At 35.5% G+C, this 27164-nt stretch overlaps 1 protein-coding gene across 4 annotated transcripts in view; it reads right to left on the bottom strand.

Annotated features, from left to right (window-relative positions):
• Window positions 1–262: 262 nt before the first annotated feature.
• RAP1GDS1 (Rap1 GTPase-GDP dissociation stimulator 1) overlaps window positions 263–27164 on the bottom strand; it is a 155688-nt gene continuing 128786 nt past the window's right edge. For 3 of the 4 annotated variants that reach the window (XM_068542468.1, XM_068542467.1, XM_068542470.1), the window contains 8 exons: window positions 24958–25101; window positions 23977–24108; window positions 22668–22802; window positions 21172–21297; window positions 20263–20402; window positions 13906–14032; window positions 10181–10309; window positions 263–937 (listed from right to left, as the gene is read on the bottom strand). In XM_068542468.1, the coding sequence (XP_068398569.1) occupies window positions 810–937; window positions 10181–10309; window positions 13906–14032; window positions 20263–20402; window positions 21172–21297; window positions 22668–22802; window positions 23977–24108; window positions 24958–25101 (1061 nt within the window). In that variant the 3' untranslated portion in view covers window positions 263–809. The remainder of the gene's footprint in view (window positions 938–10180; window positions 10310–13905; window positions 14033–20262; window positions 20403–21171; window positions 21298–22667; window positions 22803–23976; window positions 24109–24957; window positions 25102–27164) is intronic. The other variant, XM_068542469.1, reaches the window with a different exon arrangement.

Raw genomic sequence — 27164 nt, 5'->3', positions numbered from 1 at the left:
TGAACAATGTTGATTAACTGATGGAAGAAATTCTGAGGTGAAACTGTACATATATCAGAATCTAAAATACAGGCAAAAAACAAGATGTACTAGTGTAATATTCTTCAACACCTTAGTTTCATGCCGAAAACTACAAACGTTTTCAACATCAGGCTACTGATGACGGCCAATTAAATATGACATAAAAAAACCTTAGGAAGTCTTGCCAAGTTTGTGGCAGTTTCAAGAGTCTACAAAGGAAGAAGAAGAAGAAACCAGAGGGTAAAGAGCAAGAGCATTGGACTTTATTTAACTCTAGGTACCATGGGTTTGACATTAGTAGGTAAGACTAATGAATAAGCAGCCATACAGGTTTTTTGGTCACTGTGCTTTCCAAGCACCAATAAATGGAGCTAGTTTTACTATTCAATTCCATCTTTCATAAGCTAGTCAGATCCTGCTGCATTCTCATTTGTTTCTAATTTACCAGTACATTATTATGTAGTCTACCAAGGATGAGGAGCAAGTCATTGTGTAGTACCAAGTTTACGTCATCATCATAGGACTACAACATGCACATTCTACTTAATGTAGCTCAAGCAACAGGAATACAAGGAAACAGTTATGGGGTGGAGACTTGTTTTTGACAAATTCATGTTCACACTAACTATGGGTTTAGAAATCTTATTGGGCAGGTACCTACAGCAGTTCTTCAATTGGCATTGGAACATTACACGCATGCACAAGTGATATGGAAGAGAATGAAGCAGAAGAGGCAGCTGGATGGAGGACAAAGGGGAAATGAGAGGTGTATCAGGGAGGGGTAGTTCTCAGCTTTCCACAGCAAGTCTCTGCTCTGTGAGAGAGGCCTGTTGAGCAACACTTTTGTTCTCATGACTGCGAAGTTTGGATACAACATCTAGAAAGGCCAAATCCTGTACTTCCTTGTGTAGAGATTCTGGAAGACAAAAACAAGGCAACAGATATGCTTCTATTAGGTTGTTCTAATCTTTCTTACTATACACTCAACCTAAAACAAACACACACCCAAAATGCTTATTTAAATGATACCGAGGAACAATTCTGGAAAAAGACACAGCAGTAGCCTAGAAATGTCTTTTTTAGGGATGTTTGTTAGGATAAAAAAATCAGAGACGCTGTATAAAAATAAATCAGATGTCAAGTTCTACAGTCAAAGGTTGATTAAAGTAATGAGTTATAATTAAAACACAGCTCATTGTATGCTCTCAAGGTTCAATTATACACTCCTTACTTAACCCTATCATTGGTTCAAATATGAAGTCCAATATTCCCAGAAAAATCTTAGATCTGCTTCAAATTAATTTTGTGGCAAATAAAAAGGTTGTTACCTCACATCCTTTCAACAAATTTCTGTGATAGGAAATCTAAAAAGGAGCCTACTGTCTAGCTTCCTCTTTCTGGTTTTCTTGCTCTATTTAACTTCAGTTAAATGTAATTAGCATCCCTCAAACTGATGTTGTTTATTTTGATAAAACTGAGGTATAAAACCAGAACCAGCTGGAGTAGCAATACTTACATCAGACAAAACAGAGTTTAAAATAAAGACTGTTACAAGAGACAAAGAAGAACACTATGTAATTAATGATCAAGGGATCAATCCAAGAAGGAGATATAACAATTGTAACTATATATGCACCCAACACAGGAGCACCTTAAAGGCAAATACTAACAGCCATAAAAGGAGAAATTGACAGTAACACAGTAATAGTGGGGGACCTTAACACCCCACTTTCATCAATGGACACAGCATCCAGACAGAAAAATCAATAAGGAAACACAGGCCTTAAATGACACATATCAGACCAGATGGACTTAATTGATATTTATAGAGCATTCCATCCAAAAGCAGCAGAATACACAGTCTTCTCAAGTGCACATGGAACATTCTCCAGGACTGATCACATGTTGGGCCACAAAGCGAGCCTCGGTAAATTTAAGAAAATTGAAATCTTATTAAGCAAATTTTCTAACCAAAACGCTATGAGATTCGAAATTAACTACAAGAAAAAAAACTGTAAAAAACACAACACGTGGAGGCTAAACAATATGCCACCAAACAACCAATGAATCACTGAAGAAATCAAAGAGGAAATCATAAAATACCTAGAGGCAAATGACAACGAAAACACAACAGTCCAAAACCTATGGGACACAGCAAAAGCAGTCCTAAGAAGGAAGTTTACAGCAATATAATCTTACCTCAGGAAATAAGAAAAATCTCAAATAAACAACCTAAAACTTTACACTTAAAGCAACTAGAGAAAGAAGAAGTAGCAAAACCCAAAGTTAGTAGAAGGAAAGAAATCATAAAGATCAGAGCAGAAATAAATGTAATAGAGACAAAAAGAAAATGATAAAAAAAGATCAAGGAAACTAAAAGCTGGTTCTTTGAAAAGATAAACAAAATTAATAAACCTTTAGCCAGACTCATCAAGAAAAAACAGGGGAGTGGGCTGAAATCAATAAAATTAGAAATGAAAAAGGAGAAGTTACAATGGACACCACAGAAAATCAAAGGATCACAAGAGACTACTACAAGCAGCTATATGCCAATAAAATGGACAACCCAAAAGAAATGGACAAATTCTTAGAAATCTCCCAAGACTGAACCAGGAAGAAACAGAAAATATGAACAGACCAATTACAAGTACTGAAATGGAAGCTATGATTAAAAAACTCCCAACAAACAAAAGTCCCGGACCAGATGGCTTCACAGGCAAATTCTATCAAATGTTTAGAGAAGATTTAACACTTATCCTTCTGAAACTATTCCAATAAAATCACAGAGGAAGGAACAATCCCAAACTCATTCTAGGAGGACAATATCACCCTGATACCAAAACCAAACAAAGATACCACAAAAAAAGAAAGTTATAGGCCAATATCATTGATGAACGCAGATGCAAAAATCGTCAACAAACACTAGCAAACCAAATCCAACAATACATTAAAAGGATCACACACCATGATCAAGTGGGATTTATCCCAGGGATGCAAGGATTCTTCAATATATGCAAATCAATCACTGTGATACACCACATCAAAAAATAGAAGAATAAAAACCATATGATCATCTCAATAGATGCAGAAAAAAGCTTTTGACAAAATTCAACACCCTTTTTTATGATAAAAACTCTCTACAAAGTGGGCATAATAAAGCCCATATATGACAAACCTACAGCTAACATCATACTTAATGGTGAAAAGCTGAAAGCATTTCCTCTAAGATCAGGAACAAGACAAGGAGCTCATCAGTGAATTCGGTAAAGCTGCAGGATACAAAATTAATACACAGAAATCTGTTGCATTTCTATACATTAACAACAAAAGATCAGAAAGAGAAATGAAAGAAACAGTCCCATCTACCATCTCATCAAAAAGAATAAAATACATAGGAATAAACTTACCTAAGAAGGCAAAAGACCTGTACTCTGAAAACTATAAGAAGCTGATGAGATAAATCGAAGATGACACAAACAGATGGACAGATATACTGTACAATGTTCTTGGATTGGAAGAATCAATATTGTCAAAATGATGATACTACGCAAGGCGGTCTACAAATTGAATGCAATCCCTATCAAATTACCAATGGCATTTTTCACAGAACTAGAACAAAAAAATCTAAAAATCTGTATGGAGCCAAAAAAAACCCCAAATAGCCAAAGCAATCTTGAGAAGTAAAAACGAAGTTGGAGGAATCAGGCTCCCTGGCTTCAGACTATACCACAAAGCTACAGTCATCAAAGCAGTATGGTACTGGCACAAAACCAGAAATATAGATCAATGGAACAGGATAGAAAGCCCAGAAATAAACCCACACATGTATGGTCAATTAATCTACGACAAAGGAGGCAACACTATACGTTGGAGAAAAGACAGTCTCTTCAATAAATGGTGCTGAGAAAACTGGACAGCTACATGTAAAAAAATGAAATTAGAACATCCTTTAACACCATACACAAAAATAAACTCAAAATGGATTAAAGACCTAAATGTAATACTGGTAGAGGAAAACATAGGCAGAACACTCTTTGACATAAATCACAGCAATATCTTTTTCAACCCATATCCTAGAGCAATGGAAATAAAAACAAAAATAAACAAATTGGACCTAATTAAACTCAAAAGCTTTTGCACAGCAAAGGAAACCATAAACAAAGCGAAAAGACAACCCACAGAATGGGAGAAAATATTTGCGAACGATGCGACTGACAAAGGATCAGTCTCCAAAATTTACGAATAGCTCATGTGGCTCAATATCAAAAAAAAAATAACCCAATCAAAAAATGGGCCGAAGTCCTAAATAGACACTTCTCCAAAGATATACAGATGACCAAGTGGCACATGAAAAGATGCTCAACATCGCTAATTATTAGAGAAATGCAAATCAAAACTGCAATGAGATTCCACCTCACACCAGTCAGAATAGCCATCAACAAAAAGTCTACAAACAATAAATGGTGGAGAGGGTGTGGAGAGAAGGGAACCCTCCTACACTGTTGGCAGGAATATAAATTTGTATAGCCAGTATGGAGAACAGTATTGCGGTTCCTTAAGAAACTAAACATAGAGCTACCATATGATCCAGTAATCCCAGTCCTGGGCATATATCTGGAGAAAAACATGGTCCGAAAGGATACACACACCCCGATGTTCACCGCAGCGCTGTTTACAATAGCCAAGACGTAGCACAACCTAAATGCCCACTGACAGATGAATGGATAAAGAAGATGTGGTACATATATATAGTGGAATATTACTCAGCCATTAAAAAGAATGAAATAATGCCATTTGCAGCAATATGGATGGACTGGAGATTATCATACTAAGTGAAATAAGTCAGACAGAGAAAGACAAATATCATATGATATTGCTTATATGCAGAATCTAAAAAAAAAAAAGATACAAATGAACTTATTTACAAAACAGAAACAGACTCACAGACTTCGAGAATGAACTTATGGTTACCGGGGGGGGGGGGGGAGGGGGGGGTGGGATAGATTGGGAGTTTGGGATTGACATATACACACAACTATGTATAAAATAGCTAACCAACAAGGACCTAGTGTACAGCACAGGGAACTCTGCTCAATACTCTGTAAAAACCTAAATGGGAAAAAAATTTGAAAAAGAATGGATACATGTATATGTATAACTGAATCACTCTGCTGTACCCCTGAAACTAACACAACATTGTTAATCAACTATACTCCAATATAAAATAAGAATTAAAAAAAAATAAAATTAAACAATCACTAATAGAGTATAATGGTAAAACTAATAATAAAAATAATCAGTTTCATTACAATGTAATAACATAAAAATAAACATAGTGGAAAGGCTAAAAAAATACAAAAAATGAAACCAGAACCAACGTTTTTGGCAGAAATAGAAAAATTCACTTTAAAATTCAGATGGAATCTCAAGGGACTCTAGAGATCTAAAACAATCTTGAAAAAGAAGAAATGTGGAGGTCTTACACTTCCTAATTTCAAAACTTACTACAAAGCTACAATAATCAAAACAGTGTGGTGCTGATATAAAGACAGAGAGATTAACAGAATACAATAGAAAGCCCAGAAATAAGCCCTTACATATATGGTCAAATAATTTTCGACAAGGGTGTCAAGACCATTCAATGACAAAAGGACGGTCTTTTCAACAAATGGTGCTGGTAATATGCACAGGAGAAAAATGAGGTTGGGCCCTTACCTTACATCCCATACAAAAGATAACTCAAAATAGATCAAAGACCTGAACATAAGAGCTAAAACTGTAAGATTCTAAAAGAAAACATAGGGGGAAGACTTCATGACATTGAGTTTAGTAATGATCTTTTGGATATGCATGAAAAGCACAGGCAACAAAAGGAGAAATAGATAAACTGGACTTCATCAAAATTAAAAACTTCTGTGTATCAAAGGACACAACAGTGAAAAGGCAACTCTTGGAATAGGGGAAAATATGTGCAAATCATATATCCAATAAGCATTTAATACACAGAACATATAGAGAACTTTTCCAAGTCAACAACAAAAAACAACCCAAATAAAAAATGGGCAAAGGACTTGAATAAACATATCATCAAAGAAGATAAGATATACAAACGGCCAATAAGCAAATGAAAAGATCCCCAACATCACTGATCATCAGGGGAATTCAAATCAAAACTACAATAAGATACCACCTGACAACCATTAGGATGGCTATTATCAAAACAAAATCACAAATATTAGCGAGGATGTAGAAACTGCAACCCATGTGCACCTCTGGTGGAAATGTAAAATGGTGCAGCCACTGTGGAAAACAGTACAGTGGTTCCTCAAAAAATTAAACAAAGGATTACTGTATTATCCAGCAATTCCACTTCTGTGTATATAAGCAAAATAACTGAAAGCAGGAACTCAAACAGGTATTTGTGCATTCATGGTCACAGTGGCATTACTCACAATAGCCAAAAGGTGAAAATAACCCAAATGTCCACTGACGGATGAATGGATAAACCAAATGTAATATATACAAACACTGGAACATTATTCAGCCTTAAGAAGGAATGGAATTCTGACACATGCTACAACATAGATGAGCCTTGAAGACATTATGCTAAGGGAAATAAGCAAGACACAAAAGGAAAAATATTGTATGATTCCACTTACATGGGGTACCAAGAGTAGTCAAATTCATAAAGAGAGAAAATAAAATGGTGGTTGCCAAAAGCTGGGGAGATGGGTGATTAGGGAGTTATTGTTTAAAGAGTATGGAGTTTCAGTTTGGAAAAAAGAAAAAGGTCTGGAGATGAATGGTGGGGATGGTTGCACAGTGATATAAATGTACTTAATCCACTGAACTGTACACTTAGAGGTTCAAATGGCAAATTATATGTATATTTTACATTAAGAAAATGCGTGAACAATTATGAACATGCTTGAAACAAATGAGATCACAGCAGGGAAACAGAAGATATAAAGAAGAGAAGAGAAATTTTAGAACTCAAAACTATAGTACCTGCAACAAAAAGCTTGATAGGCTCAACAACAGAATGGAGAAGACAGAAGAAATAATCAGTGAACTTTAAAGCAATACAAATTACCCCATCTGAACAACGGAGAGATAATAAACTGGAAAAAAAATGAACGAAACCTCAGGGGCCTGTGGCATATAACTAAAGAGCTCACGTTTATGTCATTAGAGGCCTTGAAGGAGAAGAGAAATAAGGTGGGACTGAAAAAGTACCTGAAGGAACATGGTTAAAAACTTCCCCAATTTAGCAAAAGACATAAGCCTACAGATTCAAGAAGCTGAGCAAGGCCCAAACAGGATAATCCTAAAGAAATCTATGCCAAGACAAATCATATTCAAACTTTTGAAAACTAAGAGAAAAAAGTCTTGAGACAGAAATGACACCTTACCTACAAGGGAAAAAACAAACAGTGAGATAGTGGATTTCTCATAAGGAACTATGGAGGCCAGAAGAAAGTGGCACAACATTTTTCATATGAAGGAAAAGAACTGTCGACCCAGAATTCTATACACAGAGAAATATTTTCAGAAATGAAGAAGAAATCAAGATATTCTCAACGAAAATGAATAAATAAGGAATAATAAAGGAAATGAGAATTTGTCACAAACAGACCTAACCTAAAAGAATGGCTAAAGGAAGTTCTCTAAACAGAAAGGGAAAAAAAGGAATTTTGGAACATCAGAAAGAACAGATATAGCAAATACATATAGATAAATACAATAGGCTTTCCTTTTCTCAAGAGTTTTCTGGATTATGTTTGATGGTTGAAAACAAAAATTATAACACTAATGTGGTTCTAAATGTATACAGAGGAAATATCACTAATTTGAAAAGACATATGCACCCCATGTTCATTGCAGCATTACTTAGAAAAGCCAAGATACGGCAGCAACTTACATGTCTATGGATACGTGAATGAGTAAAGAAATTACGGGGTGTGTATATAATGGAATATTATTCAGCCATAAAAAGAATGAAATCTTGCCATTTGTGACAATACGGCTGGACCTTGAGGGCATTATTCTAAGTGAAATAAGACAGAGAAAGACAAATACCATATGATCTCTCTTCTATGTGAAATCTAAAAACCAAGTTCATAGACACAGAGAATAGATTGGTGGTTGCAGGTGGCAGGGATTGGGGTTGGGAGAAATGGGTGAACTTTTTAAAATTAATTTAAATACATGGAATAAATATTAAAAACTGCAATAATAATAAAAAACCCAAAGAAATAGTAAATGATTTTTGCTTACTGATTAAACAACACACAAACTTTTTGTTTCCCACTGCTCTCCAACTTGGGTATCATTATTACAGTAAAAAAAAAAAAAAAAAAAAAAAATCTTACCAGTTACCCAAATAATATTTCTATTTTTCTCTAACAGTGCATCACTAAAAATACTGGCCCTGGAAAAATTCAGAAAATAACCAAAGGAAATACTTCCTTAACTAAAGACTTAACACAAGAGTGTCTTGACCATTTATTTATTGGTCAAATTGAGAATGGATGCACTCACTCTTTGTAAAGGAGAACATTTGAGGGTTTGCCCAAGCAGGATTTGTGGAAAGTATCAACAATTACCTCAAAGAATGCAAGCAAAGCAGAGGTTACTGGGGCATTCGTCAGTACAGCAGCATAGAACAGAAAACACCACTGTGGGCAATGCAGACAGAGCCATACCAGCAACATCCAAAAAGATGGAGCCTCAAGCCAAGGGATTCCAAGCTTCCAGTTCCTTTAGCAAAGCTGATGCAGCTGCAGAGACAGATGCATCAAACCGCTTTGACCTGATGCTATTACACAGCCCATTCATTTAATTCTCCTTGTTCAGATCAAAGCTCATCAAGCAACCCTTGATGCCTGTCTGCCCTGAAGGAGTCAATGAGCCAGACGTGTGCACTTGGGGTGTTCGGAGATCAGTGGCAGGCATACTTCTCATTATATATAAGTAAACTACCAGTCTGGTTTTGTACTTGGATAAGGTGAGCCTGCCCCAGGAGACATATCCACCCTTGGTGTGTGCACAAAAAAGTCCACCTAGAAACCCGACTCTGCCCATCAAGGCTCACGGCCAGAGGTGCTTTCCCGACACCCACCCCCTCTACTGCCCATCATTTTGGTTGTTACCATCACCTTGAAAGTGCCTGTCACTAACCAGACAGGACAATTTATGTTCACCACTCCTCACCCAGCACCACTGCAATGTCCCTGCTTACTTCCTTCACAGTCTTGGTTTCCTTGTCTAACAAATGGTAGTAATAATAATGATAACCAACTTTGTGGATGGAATTATGTAATCTTCAAGCATTAATAAAAAAAAGGTGGGGGGATGACAGGGTGGATTAAAAAACATGACCCAACAATATGCTGCCTACACTTCAAATACAAGATACCACAGATTGAATCTGAAAGGGTAGAAAAAGATCATGTGAATGTTATTCAAAAGAAAGTAGGAGTAGCTATATTAATATCAGATAAAGTAGACTTCAGAGCAAAGAAAACTACCAGAGACAGAGACGAACATTACATAACGATAGAAAGGTAAATCCACTAGGAAGGGTGTATGCACCTACCAACTGAGCTGCAAAATAGATGAAGCAAAACCTGATAGAACTGAAGGGAGATACAGACAAATCAACAATAAGAGCTGGAGACTTCAACACCCCTCTCTCAAAAATTGACAGACCGAGTAGAAAATCAGCAAGAATACAGAAACACCATTACCAAACAAAAACATCTAATTGACATTTATAGAACTCACCACTTGATAACAGCAGGATACATGTTCTTTTCAAGTGGTCCATGAAATGTATAACAAGATATGCCAATGATTTCTTGAACAAACTCCTTAGCTAATATCATGGTATACAAAATCAGAATTTGTTCTTTATATAAAATATTTTAGGGTTAATGAAACTTAAAGGTATTCATTTTTTAACATTGACTTTTGCCTATATTTGCTATATAATACTTTTCGTTACTAAGAATCTTTTGGGAGTATTTGCAGTGTAAAAGTAATCCTGTATCCTCCATAAAATAATTTCTAATGTTTTAAAACCCAAAGCCACCATTTACTATTATATTTAATGTCAACCATATGTTGATGAATATCAAATGACAGAAGAAATACGTACCAGATCCCATGAGAGCACAGATCAGGACCATGGAATTATATTTGATTTCAGGAGCACTTCTCTCATCTGCTAGCAGTGTGTGTAAAATCTGTACAAGTTTAGCACTTTCTAGATCTTTCTCAGCAGTGCCTGGAACATGAAACGAAGTATCAGTTATATTCACTGGGTATGAACCTGGTACAATCTGGCTAAATACTACTTCCCTTTCTAGAAACTGATAATGTGAAACCTTTCAAAAGGGACTGATAAAGAATAATGACATAGATATACAATATTAAATTTAGACCTTGTTAAAAGGGTATTTAGATCTAAACTTCAGTAGATATTTCAGGAGTTTAGGCTTAAAATTCAATATTAAAACATTCCTTTAAATATGAGGCAATTAAAAACCTTTATTATGAAAACTGTTAAACATACAAAAGCAGAAAAGATAGTATGATACACTACGTACTACCACCATCTTCAAAAATGATCATGGCCAACTGTGTATCTTCTGTCTCTAGTCTTATCCACTTATTCTAACCCATCCCAAATAATTTTGGAGCAAATCCTATAATCACATAATTTCCTCCACAGGTTATTTCAGCATGTATCTTTAAGAGAATCGGACTCTGCAATTCCTATCAAAATCCCAAGATGATTCTCCACAGGAAACAGATAAACTTATACTAAAATTTATATGGAAGGCGACAGGCCCTAGAAGAGGTAAACAATCTTGATAAAGAAGAATAAAGTGGGAGGAATTCCTCTACCTGATACGAAGGTCACTGTATAGCTACAGTTATCAAGACAGTGTGGTGTTGGTGGAGAGACAGACACATAGGTCAGAGGAACTGAAAGAAGACCCTAGAAGTAGACCCACACACATAAGCACAACTGATTTTTGACAAAGGTACAAAATCAATTCAGTTGAGGAAAGACAGCCTTTTCAATAAATGGTGCTGGAGCAATTACATCCATAGGCAAAAAAAAAAAAAAAAAAAAAAAAAGAAACCCTGACCTAAACCTCACATCTTATACAGATATTAATACAAAAAGGATCACAGAGTTAAATGTAAAACTACAGGACTTTCAGAATATAAATAATCCTCAAAACTCAGTAGTTAGAAAATGGGCAAAGATCTAAATAGGCATTTCACCAAGGAATAAATACAGATGGCAAATAAGCACATAAAGATGTTCATCATCAGTAGTTATTAGAAAAACGGAAATTAAAACTACATGAGATATCACTATATATCTATCAGATTGACTAAAATAAAAGAAAAAAACAGGGACAATACTAAACGCTGGTGACAGTACAGAGCAAATTAGATCACTTATGCAGTGCTGGCGGGAATGTAAAATGGTATAGCCACTCTGAAAAACAGTCTGTCAGTGTCTCTAAATATCAATCATGAAGTTACCATACAACCCAGGAGTTATCTAGTAACTCCTAGGCATTTATCTAGAAAAATGAAAATATATGTTTACATAAAATCCTATACATGGAATGTTCACTGTAGCCTTATTTTTAAAAATCCCAAAGTGGAATCAGCCCAGATGTCCTTCAATACGTGAATGGTTAAACAAACTGTGGTACATACATGTCACAAAATACTATTCAGGAATGAGAAGGAATGAACTATTGACACACAAATCAATGACTCTTTAGGGATTTATGCTGAGCAAAAGAAGCCGATTCCATAAGGTCACATACTATATGATTCCATTTATATATTTTTGAAATGAAAAAAATTTTAGAAATGAAGGGAAGATTAGTGGTTTCCAGGGATTAGGAGCAGCGTAGGAGGTAGGTGAATGTGGTTATAAATGGAGAATCCTTGTGGTATTAGAACTGCTCAGAGACACCTACACAGGTGATAAACTGAATATAACATACACACAAGTGAGTACAAGTAAAACTGGGGAAGTCTGAATAAGATAGGTACATTGTATCAGTGGTTGGGATGTTACACTAGTTTTGCAAAATGTTACCACTGGGCAAAACTGGGCAAAGTGTACAAGGGATCTTTCTGTATTATTTCCTATGACTGCTTGTGAATCTACAATTATCAAAAAAAAAAAAAAAAAAAAAAAAAGGATAAGGACTCTTAAAATGTTGCTTTAATACTATTATCATACAAAAATTTAATAATGATTCCTTAATAATATCTAAAAGCCTGTAAGGATACAAGTTTGGAAAAATATGGTTTTCAAAGTGTATTGTATATTAAAAAGGTAGTATCACCTTATTTTTAAATCTTAGGCTCAAGGAGCCTAGGAAACACTAGGTGACAACAGCCAACAACAAATATGATTATGTTTTGTCACTTTATATAGTTCTGTGGTAAGGTAAACAGACTCAGGCAAATGCTCAGCTATCAGGAAGCAGACAAAACTAAAGCCTATTTAGAAGATACTAGTTATGAAGGGCACAAGACCAGATTCACCCCAGGACAGGAAGTCAAGGATATTCTGAAATTGCTCTATCACTTTAAGCCATTTTTAAAAATCAAGCCATGAACCCCATTTGGTATTCAATGTCCTCACCAACTCTCACCTCTTCATCATAGCTTCCCCTCTTAACGATGTCTGGACCTCTGGACAGACTCACATCATCTACCCAAACCATGGAGGAAATCACAGCATCTTTAACCTAAGTTAGTGACCAAAGCCACATAATTTTCTTGACGTTTTCTATCTTTAAAATTCAAGAAAATTTTACATCCTACTTATACCTGATTTTTAAAAAATTATAAATTGTTTTAAAGTTTATAACCCCTTAAAAGGACAAAAATTCAAATCTCTCCTACCTGAAATCTGAGTCAATCTGACACTGAAGGAGATATACCACGTTTATCTTTTGGCTTCTCCTTCCTGGGATAAGGGTTGGTGGGGTCCACTTGCCCCAGTGTGAGAATTACGGACAAAAATCATCATTGGGAACTGAGGCGATCAATTAACAGTATTTACCCGAACGGCTTTGAACCGAACAGGACATGCCTACTAAGTCTATAGTCCTCCTTTATGTAAGGCAACCTCAGGCCTTACCACAGGCCATGTGACTGTGACTGTCCCCAGCTGACTGCGTATCAGAGCTTGGTTCTGGAGACAAAGTTGCTACCCATAAACTAGATGCCTATGAGCTAGCCTCTCCTGAAGAATTCTGAGTAACAGGAACGCTACTGCTAGAGAGAAACTACCTGAATCATTTAGACTCTGCTTTGGGGGAATTCTGAATGTAAATACACAGAAGAGTGACATAAAAGGTGAGAATTTAGAATGAAGGCAATGCTGTAAAGCAACAGAAACCATGGTGATAGAGAGGAGGAGGTTGGTAAGAGAGAATCAGTAGTAGAGATGGAAGAGAAGGTCTGGGTGTCTGGAAGAGTAGCAAACCCTAAACTTGTTGTTGTATTCTAAGTATTGTTTCACTTCTCCATGAGGTCTGCTGAAAATGTTTTCTGCATTCCCTAAGTGCCTAAACTTTGAGGTATCATTTAAGAGTCAAACTAACCTTAAAGCATTACCCTAAAAATGTTACCAAAAGAACAACCAAAGGGGACAGCTATGGTGACAATCTATAGAATATGATTTTACATATACTCAGATCCGGACGGGTACAGAAACACACTGGCAAAATGCTTCTAGTCAAGGTTCTGTCTGACTTCTATTCCACTCCTGTGCTTCCTTTCATCCAAGATAAAAATAGGAGAAAATAAGTTTGTCACTGGGGTACTTACCCAATTCTAAAGCTGCTATTAGTGCCAAAGCAACAAGGGCTTCATTCTGCATTATTACATGTTCACTAGTTGCCATGGTAACTAGATGCTTGATGCCACCACTTTGTACAATGGTTTTAATTACATCCTACAATAAATTAATATCACAGAATTATAAACTTTAACTTTAAACATAAAAAAACCGCGTTACCATCAGTCAATTCACTGTTGAGTGGTTTTCTGACAGTGTCCCTGTGAATCATTACATTTAACCATAATTTCGTTTTCTTCACAGAAGAGAAAAAGCTTTTAGCTTTAAAAAAAATTCATCAAAAGATGACAACTTAAATTACCTAAGCGAAAAAGACCACTGCAGTTCATATCAAGGAATAGAGAGTCCCAGAAGCTAACAAAGTCAAAGAAATAAAAGTGCCATTGCCCCAAATGAAGACTTACCACGAGATCAACAAAAGAGAATAAATCTTGGAATAATAATAATGTAAAAAATTCTTCCTTTCAAATTTTTATTATAACACCAGGTAGTTTTTTCAGATGCATCAGGTGAAGCTTTTTACGTATGTATGTGTGCATGTATACATGTATGTATGCAGCCTTTTAAAACCTTTGTTGGATCTAACAACACTAGACTACATACAAAAGGACTTGAGCAGAACTTAAATCAAAATTCTGTCTCCCTCATTTCTCACGGTGCCCACAGCTCGGTCCTCTCCAGCGGCAGAGGGGCTGTAGGCTCCAGACTCAGTAAATCCCACTGACTTTGAGCAAACTGCTGACTCTCTCTGCATCTCAGAGACTTCACCTGTAACACTGAGACAGTGTAAGTGTATATCTCATAGGTTTTTGTTATAATTACAAAGTTATTACATGAAGAGCACACATAAAAGTATACAGCAAAGGCTAGATGGAAAGAAATGGCTACGTTTATTTCTAGTACTCATTTTTGTCTTCACCTCAGGGTTTTGTTGGATTCAATATGACTTAGTAGAAAGCCTCAATTATAAAATATTTAAAAAGTAATTTTACTACTTTTCACTATTTTTAGTAATTTGAAGTAAGCACTGAATATTTTAAGTAGCCTGTCCAAGTTAGCTTCAATGGTACAAAACTGTAATTAGAAATATTTTCAAATTAATTTGCTAAAATATTGGAAAAAGGGTTTCCTTTATGCTTCTACCTTACGTAAATTTTTAAGAAAACTATTTATAGACAGTATCTTTGCTTTGAATCCAAAATTGTTTAGTGAGCAAACAAACATTCTAAATCAACAGAGTCTAAGTTCTGAGTTTTTACAGCAGTTGTGTTCTAGCATTTAATGTCTTTTCACATCAACTTTTTTAGAAAGTGAGAAACTATCTTTTAAAGCCTTTTCTAATGAAAAGAAAGCCTCCCAATATAGTCAGCCCTCCGTATCTTCAGGTTCTGCATCCATGGATTTAACCAACCATGTATTGAAAATATTTGGGGAAAAAAATGTCATAAAGTTTCAAAAAGCAGAACTTGAATTTGCTGTGCGCTGGCAACTATTTAGTATTTACACTGTATTTACAACTATCTACTAGCATTTACATCGTATTAGGTATTATAAGTAATTTAGAGATGATTTAAAGTATAAGGGGGATGTGCGTAGGTTAGATGGAAATACTATGCCATTTTTATATAAGGGACTTGAGCATTCACAGATTTTGGTATCTGAGAGGGTGCCCACTCCCCCTCAGATACCAAGGGACGAGGACGACTATATACTGCTTTATACTGCTTACTCAGAGGCAGTTTATTTGAAACTGATACAGAATTCTTAAAATTAGTAAAGAATTTTATAAAAATCACAAAGGAGCTTGTTGAGTAAAAAAGATCAAAAGAGATTCACAAGATACATATGCAGTCACCTAGGAAGGTTCCTGGACTGTCATTTCATCCTCTCTTTTGTGATTCACCCTCAAAAGCCCACTGTAGTAGAAAGAAGGGAAAGGAATGAATGTGAATGAAGAAAATTTGCACATCAGAAATACCAAAAATCACCACCCCCCCACCCCGACCCCTTAAATCAAAGCGTAGCTTCTTTTCCATCTCACTTTTCTGGAACAAATATCTGAGAGTACTGTCCTTTAAAGTGCCTGCCCTCTCTCCTCCTACTTCAGTAAATGCTCACTGAGTTGCTACTCTACAGAATGGGGGATAAAAGATAAATGAAGCATTGTACTTGTGTCATATGGCAAAAGAGGATTATTACTACTGACAGCTACCCTGTATGGAGAAACGCCTATACACTGGACAACACTCATACACTGGGTAACTTACAGATAGTGGCTTATTTTTATCCTCACAGAAAATCCCACGAGCTAGATATTATCTCCAGTTTATAGATGAAGAAACTGAAGCTTAGATTAAGTTATGGAATTTGCCCCAAATCAGACAGTGATTAAATGGTAAAAAGCCAAGATTCAATCCAGGCAGTTTGACTACTAGGTCTTGTTTTTAACCATTTGTGGTCTATGGAAAAGCATACACACTGAATTCATCATAATGCCAAGCAGAGGCAGTCATTTAATGTGATTTGAAGGGGCTCTATCAATGTATTTTAAAGTTATATTTTTAACTTCAAGATTAAAAAAAAAAAAGAATATTAGCACCACTCCAGAGAGCAAGAAGGTTCATCTGGAGAATTAAAAATAATTTTAACCAATACACTTCTAAAATTAATCCAGAGATTATTTTAACCTCTCTGAAACCATTTCATTTATCATAAGTAAACTGTAGATATACATAATGAGACGTTTTCTCTGGGTAATCCTTCTAAACCTTAGATGTTTCTGGAGAGTCCTTAAGAATTTTGGAAATATTTTATAATGCTTTACAAAGTTTGAAACAATATTTTATTTCTTAATACTATTTTTCAAGGAGTTTTCTTATGGAAAGCTAAATTTTGGTACATATATAACTAAGGCAAATTATCTATGTTAACAGTCTCACATATTTAGCATTTATGGTCAGTTTGCTCTTAACTGTTGAGATAAATCCAGCTAAAGACTCTGTTGAAAATTGTATAACAATGTTGTTACAATGGAATGGTTTGAGATAGGCTTGAATTTGAGATAATCGATTTATAAGACTGTAGGCTGGTGTAGCTACTGAATCACCTACCAACAAATTTCTTTTTTTAATATTGTATCATCAAAGCTCTCAGTATAGGTTTAAGTAAATGTTGGATGAATAAGCAAATGACTAAGTACATTTGTTTAAACAAGTTTTTAGCTTGATACTGATGAAGAATGCTTTACTCTTACAGGTTAAAGAAAAGTGCCTACTTTGATAAGAGGGAATTTTTATATTCCTATTGTAGAGGCAAACTATATTTCTTTCTCTGTTTTTGATCTCTGCAGCCAGAAGGTCCAGCTAGCTGGTTAGGAGTCCTAGCCTAGGGCACTCTTTAGAGGGAAGATGTAATTTTACCTATTGGCATAAGCACAAGGATACACCATATATGGCTGAAAGGCCTAAGCCAGCATGAAACACCATGAATCAGTGCAAACTTTTGGAGGACTGGACTCTAAGGTAGAATTCAGGGTGACTTTAAAAGGAGTAGAATATTCAAAGTTTAAGAATAACATAAGGACATGGGCTTCCCTGGTGGCGCAGTGGTTGAGAGTCTGCCTGCCAATGCAGGGGACACGGGTTCGAGCCCTGGTCTGGGAAGATCCCACATGCTGCAGAGCAGCTGGGCCCGTGAGCCACAGTTACGGAGCCTGCGCGTCTGGAGCCTGCGGTCCGCAACAAGTGAAGCCGCGGTGGTGAGAGGCCCGCACACTGCGATGAAGAGTGGCCCCCGCTTGCCACAACTAGAGAAAGCCCTCGCACAGAAACAAAGACCCAACACAGCCAAAAATAAATAAATAAAATAAATTAAGAAAAAAAAAAAAAAGCTTGCCTTCAATTAAAAAAAAAAAAAAAGAATAACATAAGGACAGAGCTGTGATTCACAACAGTTGGTTAAGGATATACAGGAATGTAACAAATTTGTACCTAGTGTTTAATTATTTTAAAAGCTTACTCCAGAGCAGCATTTTCCGAAGTATGTCCAGTGGAATGTTAATAGATGCCTCTTGCAAAAAAGACCCACAGTTACTTAAATAGCTAAAGTTAAGGAAGTTTCTTTAGAGCTTCTACAGAATTCTAAAGGCAAGTAAAGGGAATGCACTATTATCCTAACTACTCTGACCATGAAACCCTTTTTCTTGGAACATTTCTTGGGTTTATTATTATTCGATAGAACATATTTTGAGAAATGCTGTTCAAACAGAATCATCTATTCCTTTAATGTTTGTTAAATTTTAAAATAATTTAAATTAATAATTCTAATCCAGAGCTCAAATAACACACCTTGTATTCTAATCATTAACATCTATGAATCAAGGTTCCTATTGCCTCTTAGTAGCAGTATAATCTCAATTGTAGGAAACATATGTAAAGGAAAAAGTAGCCTATCTGGTACTGAATTGTAAAAAAGTTATAATGTAACTATAAAGTTGCAATCCCATATCATTTCAAATTGTTTATTACACACACACACATCTAGAAAGGTACCATCCCATATTTCTCGTAAGTCTTTTCAAAGAACCTACACGGTGATGGATGCTTGATGGGTATTTTATTTGAAAACTTTTGGGGGGAGGGAGTATGGTATTAGAGAAGGGAAGGGGAATCTGTGATAATGAAACCCACAGAAAAGCCTCAAAATCCTCAGATCTCAATATTACAGCATTTGAATAGCTTTGGTTCCAAGATTTGGTTATTTAAGATGATGGAACGTATCTTCCTGTGGACACATTTTTGTGTCCACTAATGGTTATACACTTCTGTTAGTTGTTAGTGAACTTAAGGTATATTATGGATTAATCAAGTCTTCGTTGGCCTAACCACCACACGTAACGGGAATTTATCTGAGAGTTCCAAATTCAGATGCCAAAACATGTCTCTGTTTGTTGTAATCTAGTTAACAGAATTATAGTTTGCCTAAATGAAACCACGGGTAAGAATTTTCATGGAACGGAGCAAAGAATTAGGTAAAGACTCTGAAAAGGACAGAAGAGTGATTTGGCAGTAAGCAAGTTAGGGAATGTCAGTTCTTCCCATAGTCTCTTATTTTGATGAATGGCATGATTACCCCACCTGGTGCTAAGCCCCAAACTTGGAATTCTCTCTAAAACCTCCTTCTCCTTGGACCCCACTTTTGAATTCTGTCAATTCTGCCACTCATATCTTTCTCAAATCCTTCTTTTCCATACTCACTGCTTCTATTAGGTTGAACCATATGATATTTGTTTCTTTGTGTCAAAATGGTTGAATACCAGCAATTTCAAATTGCTTAACCCAAAACCTTAATTCAGGCCTTTATCATCTCACATGTATATTTTTGAAAAACTTTGTTTTCCTTGCCCTTAGTAAGCCCTAGAGTCATCTTTCTAATGAAAACCAAATAATGGCACCCTGCTGCTTAAAATCCTTTGGGAGCTTCCTAATTCTCTATAGAATAAATTCATATGCCTTAACCTGGCACGTAATTCATCTTGATCCCCTCTTCTCTTCCTCTCTGGTCACTGTCTTTACACACTGTGCTCCAGCAATACTGTTTTACTTGCAGTTTTCCTCTCAGACTATGTTGTTTTAGATCTCTGTGCTGTTGACACATTGTTGTCTTTGCTTGGAGGCCTTTCTATGCTCTCTCTTCCCACTCTCCTCCTGAGAGATTCCTAGTTAACATCTAAAACATGACCCCTTCTGCGATGCCCAGACAGTTGGTCTCTCTGTCTTCTAAGTTATATCTGAATTGGAGTATGTGGCTTTAATGCTGTTTTTATATCTGCCCTCCCACTGGACAGTTAATTCTTGAAAGTCATACTATATTTTATAATAGTTACACTGTAAGTACCAAAATGTTGACTGTTAAATGAACAAATGGGCCTGACAGAGCAGTTATGACGGAAGAGGTAAAAGGAGTACCACAGGAGTTCATTTTGCTATACTTTCTTGATACTTTCCATCTTGTCAACAATATACTTAGTCCTGTACTGGTGTCAGTGAAAATGGATGGGATTTTAGGCTGCTATAGGTGAGACAGGTAATGGGAAGGTCCAAGTTAACAGCTGCTTTTGCTCCAGGCAAAGATGCCAAGAGGTAGCATCTGATGGGGAGGAACATTCCTGTGGCCAACCAGCTGGAATAGTTACTATGGTGAAGTCAATTATTTATATGAAGGAGATTTACACAAGTCAAGGAATACCTTTACTTTTAAGCTTTTTCTCTTGCCATCTTCTTTTAATCTGTTTCATAAATAAATGAACGGTTTCCTCCGGGACTTACTTTTGATTTACTGTGTCGTATGAGGGCAGAGAGCAGTCTGTTTGACTCCCCCATCACACCAGCGTGATCTTTGGCTTCACACCATTCCACCAAACGCTCCACTAATTTAACGTTCTTTCCCAGTTGTTCAGCAGCTTCTGCTATAGGAAAGAAGGCAAACCACAAAGGAATGAATCACTGATAGGCAATCAACTGAAATAATTGGTAAAGATGTAAGAGTGTGAAGGAAAATTACAGGTCTAAAAACAGAACACAACAATTCCATTAAAGCAAGAACTGCAAATATTCCGTATCTGGTGGACTACTGAGGTTTTCTATTCAGTTGTGGACTTTTATACAAAAACAAAATAAACAACTTTATACTCTTTTGGTTCAGCCTGGAAGTCTGTTAGTACTCTGGAAAACTGTACCGAAGAATTTTTAGCAGTACTCTAAGGAATCAATATAGAGAAGGTTTAGAATTTAGAAATAAGTAAATAAATATAACTCATTCCAAGGATTGGTTTTCATTATTGTTTCTATAAACAGAAAAATGATCTCCCTGTTTGCAAAACAAATTTAAAAAATTTTTGACTGTCACTGTATTGAAACTTGATAATTTTACAAGGTAAAAAAGGGTATAGAAAATGCCAAAACATAAAAACCCCTCAAGAACCACTAATAAATCAACCTAAAATCAGATTATATGTACTAATAAAGAGAAATGCAATATAATTTCCATTTAAAGTCAATTATAACAAGCATGGAAATTAATGAATGGGGTTCCAAAACCAATCTCTTTTTGCCTTTTATTTGCTACTTATCTTTATGATTACATAATTCTGAAAGCTAAAAACAGGTCCTTTTTCCACTAGAGGCACATTAAGACTATTATACCAAAAATGCACCTTGAGAAAGCATTTCTCTTACCTTGTGCATCTATTAACATTCTTAATGTTCCCAGAAGTTTGAACTGAACCGGGGGCATTTCAGATTTAAGAAATTTCAAAACTGCCTCTGTGACGCCAGCTGATAACATCTTTGCTTTATTTACAACTAGAGAGAGAGAGAAAAAAAAGACTTGTTAAAATGATGTTAGCATTTTTGATGATAATCATTCAATTCAATATACATTTTTTGAGTGTCTTATTATCTTAAGGCCCCATGTTATATTTTTCTACTTAAAAACAACATTGTTACTTTTCTGTTAATTTTAAGAATGGGATTGGGAATGGGAGGGCTAGGGGATAAGTATCCTATTTGTCTACAGGAGCACAACATACAAAATCACACTTACTTCCTTTTAAAATCTAATCACAAACTAATAATTTGTAAAGGAAATCTGACAATGTTGCCTTCTTATTTATGAAAAGCACAATTCCTCAACTTTAATGTTTCTTTTTACCTCTGTCCTTGACCCAACTGTGTTAATATAGATATTATAGACATTAATAAACAATACTAATCTGCTACATGAGCCAAATTGATTTTATATAGATTGCATTCTCATATAGTTATACTATTTTACCTAATCAGAAATTTACCTTTAGAAAGTAAAATAAAAGGATAGTTTCAACTATATCCTGTATTAGTTCCCATGATAATGTGATTTCAAAAGCCTTGTAATCCAAAAAGGCACATTAAGGCTATTTTAAAAAATTGTACGTCTGCTCATAGGGAAAAAAATTCTTAAAAGTCATTCTTTAAGGGATTCTGTTAATTGATACCATTATCTTACCTCAGCTGAAGATGCTTAAAAAATCTTAACTATACAATATGATGAACATCTAGGAGTTCACAAAAAGTAATAGGATATTTGAATAATCTGAAAAAGGAAGATTATGCTTGTATAGTCTCGGAAAACTTCTTTAACATATTATCTCCATTTATTAGTAAGAAAAATGTAAGCAATCTGAAGACTATTTTTCTTTTCTTGGTCAGGGCAGGTCCACAAATCACATAAATATCTTCCCCAAATGACAGATTTTATCTCTTACACAGTTGGCTCCCATTCTTTTTTTTTTTTTTAAATTAATTTTTATTGGAGTATGGCTGATTTACAATGTTGTGTTAGTTTCTGCTTACAGAAAAGTGAATCAGTTGTACATATACGTATATCCACTCTCTTTTAGATTCTTTTCCCGTAGAGGTCAGTACAGAATATTGAGTAGAGTTCCCTGTGCTGTACAGTAGGCACTATTGCTTTTTGAGCTATTGACCTTGACTTTGATGTTGTTTCAGAGCAGTTTCTATGATTGAAACCACGAATTTCATTTAAATAATAGGTTAAAATATTGGACTGCACTGAGAACGAGATAAAAGCATTTGAGCTAATAAAAAGGCTACTGATACAACTGTCTCAAAGCACCCCATCTCATAGATGACTTTTAGAATAAATCTCATTGGCTCCCGTTCTTAAGTCTTACCTGGAATGGCTAGGTTTCGGAGGGCACTTAGTGCCGCGTGCTGCACAGTTACGTTTCCATCTTCTACATGTCTGTCCAGTAAATCCATAAGTTTTTCTACAATTCCATTGTCTACCATATGGATACAATTTCCATCTAAATAACAACAAAAAACATTTTTTTCCCTCTTTACAAATATCTATAAGTATTTTGTAAAACTGATGCCTGCCCATTATCTACATTAGGGAAAATGGAGCTATAGGAAAATAAAATGAATTCCATCTCCTTCTCACATCAGATTTACAGATTTTTTGGTTTGTTTACTGAGTGAGAAGTCTGATTATAAGATTCTTAAAATAGATAAAATTTTAAAAACTGGCCAAAAAATCTCTGAGTTCCTGATAATATATCAGAAGATGAGTAAGTAGAAACCACATGCTTAAAATGTCCTCCAATAGTTTCCATTTATAGTGAAGTATGCCAGCGTTCTGCGAATGTTACAGTGACAGTACTCTACGTTTTGTCATCATGGCTGATATTTAAATTATTTTTTAAAGACAGAATTTCTGAAACATTTATAAAGCAGAGAGAATATTATAATGAACTACTATTTACCCCCCATTTAGCTTCAATAATTATCAATATTTTGCCAGTCTTAATTTCATCATTAAGGAGTTAATGATGGTCCCCAAAAGAAGGAAGGAAAAATGGAATAAGTCATCTATTATAACATGCTATAACAACAGTTAATACTCAAATAAAATCAAATTAAAAACAAAAATAACTCATATTTCCTAGACACAGTATAAGTTTCTAGAGGGAATAGCAAAAGTGTCAGACTTCAGAAATATACATGGAGGTCTGGTGCCTCTGAAATACTATTTAAGTAAATATTCTATCCTAAACCAGAGGACTACCCATGCTTAAGTTTTATAGGCGTTAAGAGTATAAATGAGGCACAATAATGAATACTCAGATTATTAAATCCAAAATAAAATCACCAGGCAAAAGAGTATATCCTCCCAGATCAGATGTTTATTAGAATGGGACTCAAGTTTATTCATCTCTGAAGTACAGAGTACTCAAAAGAAAGACTTCATAATCACTGTTCATGACCTTTAAACTATTAGAACTTAGTTGAGTTGCATAAAATATGTAATTTGTTGGGAAAGTCAATATTAGTATTTCATATTTCTGAAAAATTAAGGTAGTATTACACACAGATACTGCACACGCTTCTGAACTGCTTTAGGTTTAGTATACGTTATGGCAAAGCAAAATTTAAAAATACAGAAGGTTTGATTTAATAAGGATGAACTCATATGCTTACCATTTCTGGCAAAATTTGCAATTGCCAATGCTCCAGCAAGCTGTAGCTGGTGGTTATTTGATGGAATCCAAGACAGTACCCTTTGAAACACATTACCTTTTCCTCCTTCAAATAATTTCTGCATGGATTCATCTAGAGGTAAATGCAACAGATAAGAGGTAAATACTTAGAAGTAACATATCCATATTCTTAAACTGAATACCCAATTGGGAAATCACATATTGATACTTTACAATCTATAATTCACAAAGGGAAAAGTAATGACTCTTTTTAAAATAAATTTATAAATTTATTTATTTATTTATTTTTGGCTGCGTTGGGTCTTTGTTGCTGCACGCGGGCTTTCTCTAGTTGTGGCGAGTGGGGGCTACTCTTTGTTGCGGTGTGCGGGCTTCTCATTGCTGTGGCTTCTCTTGCTGTGGAGCACGGGCTCTAGGTGCGTGGGCTTCAGTAGTTGTGGCACGTGGGCTCAGTAGTTGTGGCTTGCAGGCTCCAGAGCGCAGGCTCAGTAGTTGTGGCTCATGGGCTTAGTTGCTCCGTGGCATGTGGGATCTTCCCGGACCAGGGATCGAACCCGTGTCCCCTGCACTGGCAGGCGGATACTTAACCAGTACACCACCAGGGAAGTCCCAGTAATGACTCTTTTTCTAATAACCTTTTAGCAGAGACTGGACAAAAGGGCTTAGAATTTTTCTAGTCTAAGTCCCAAGGAGCCATCTCGCTTTTAGTCCTTTGGTGCCACAGCTGTCTCTTCTATATGACAGCTCTTTAAATACTGGAAGATAGTAAAGGCTCCTCTTTTCCAGGTTCATTATCTCTAGTTCTCTTCATGATGTATTTAAGGTTTCAAAATCATCACATCAACAGGATTAAATGTGACAGAAAAATGAGAAAATGCCTAATATAGTATTTATAAAAGAGACGATAAATTTTTAAATATCTGACAGTCATGTTCTTTCGTTGGCATAAATTACAACTCACCTCCAAGAAGTAATAAAACCATTAGATCTGAAGCGGTTTTGAGCTCAGCAATATCCTCCTCTTTGTCACTATCCACTTTCTGCTGAACAATCTCTAGTAGACATTCTACCAGGCCTGCTTCAACCAGCTGCAGCTTAATAGCATCTAAAGAATAATGTGAACAAAATAACCAAAACTTGAGATGAAACAGGAATTCTGGTATAAGCAATTTAATGTAAAGAATTATAAGAAACCAAAAAAGTGCATGATTTAGATAACACACCTCTGAAGATCTGAGTTTCAAAAGGGAGTATCTGACAGTGCAGCTTAAATACACAAAAGCTTTATTTCATTTTCTATTTGATATGATGTCACTTTTCACAATGTCTGGCAGCAACTAAACAAATTGATTCTCAGCTCTGAAGTAATATCATTCTACTGTTATTCTAGATATTATGCTCACATTTAAAAGGCAGTACTATAAAATATTGCACACTGTTTAAAATAAAACACACATAACTATTAGATAAAGTTAAAACACATTCACTAATGGAGTTTGAATACAAAGATATTAAAAAGAGGTATTAGTAAATTTCAAAGTATATCACAAGTATGTACATTTGGATTCATATTTGTACAGATGTTATTTTTCTAGGGCAGTTAATTAATTTGTAACTTTCTGAACTTGAAAAGTAATGTTTTTAAAAAGGGCTTCAGGTTTTCATTAATTTGAAGCTTTCTTGGGTGATGGGTACATGGTGGTTCATTATACTACAATCTCTCTACATCTGAATAGGTTTTTTTTTTTAAATTAATTAATTAATTTATCTTTGGCTGCATTGGGTCTTCCTTGCTGCGTGCAGGCTTTCTCTAGTTGTGGTGAGCGGGGGCCACTCTTCGTTGTGGTGTGTGGGCTTCTCATTGCGGTGGCTTCTCTTGCTGTGGAGCATGGGTTCTAGGCACGTGGGCTTCAGTAGTTGTGGCACGTGGGCTCAGTAGTTGTGGCTCGTGGGCTCTAGAGCACAGGCTCAGTAGTTGTGGCGCACGGGCTTAGATGCTCCACGGCATGTGGGATCCTCCCGGACCAGGGCTCGAACCCGTGTCCCCTGCATTGGCAGGCGGATTCTTAACCACTGCACCACCAGGGAAGCCCCTCAATAGGTTTTTAAATTTTCACAATAAAAGTTGAAAGAAACAAATAACTTTCAAGTTTTATGATGGATAACTAACAAACTAAGGAATTTTAGAGACAGAATTTACATACCAATTATATTTTAAAAAATTATCTTCACAGCAAACTCTGTGCACCTATCAAATCGATACTGTTTGCACCACTAATATCTTAAATATTCTTTCATTATAGAACTTACTTCATTGAAGATTTTATATTTGCATCCATATCTGTCTCCCCCAATATACCTCATTCATCTTTGTGTTTTAACCTAAATTGGCCTACTTAAATATTTTGGGTATATTTGATACTGCTTAAGATAAATGCTGATCAACTGACCTCAGAAATACATTTGCTACACATACATTTTTTAATTTAAATTTTATTTTCTAGTTGGATTTTATTTTAGTCTTCAGTTTCCCTAAGCTGTATATGCACATATCTACAGCAATGGCAGTTCAAGCTTTTTATTTGGAAGAAACAAAGACTGTTTTCATACTTAAGAATTTTTCTTTCAGACAATTTTAATGTGCAAAAATTTGGCTTTTTACTATCACTAGGATCGCTGATATTCTTTAGCATATTATTTCAGAATACACAGAATATTCAACCTGTAATATTCTTTTAAAAGGTATACTTGCACTGTGCCATGCTGAAAGTAGGGCGTTTCCTTGGTTACAGAATGACAGAAGTAGAAATGTGTGGTGACTAGAATTGAAAGCCACAATGAAAAAGCCTTAAAAATACAAAAAAACTTGAATTATACAAATCCCAGTTTAAATGTTGGAATCATTCTCCTTTGCATACAAGGAAAACCAAGGATGATATGCTAAGGCTAGTCCAGAAACAAGTTTTCAAAAGTATCATTCAATCCACCGCACAGTTATAAAACACAAGTGAAGATAGTGGAGGACAAAACAAATAAGAGATAAAAACACTGTTATTTTGAAATATTGCAAGGAAGGGTACAGGTCATTCTCTGGCATAAAGTTGACTGAAGGTCACAATGAAAATTTCCTATTTGGCCAAACCACCAAATGAGAGGAAAAATAAATTT

This window comes from Eschrichtius robustus, chromosome 4 (genome assembly GCF_028021215.1).
Source record: "Eschrichtius robustus isolate mEscRob2 chromosome 4, mEscRob2.pri, whole genome shotgun sequence".
Classification (NCBI taxonomy): Eukaryota; Metazoa; Chordata; class Mammalia; order Artiodactyla; family Eschrichtiidae; genus Eschrichtius; species Eschrichtius robustus.
Note: the sequence above shows the minus strand (reverse complement) of the source record. Positions and strands in the feature narration are given on the sequence as shown.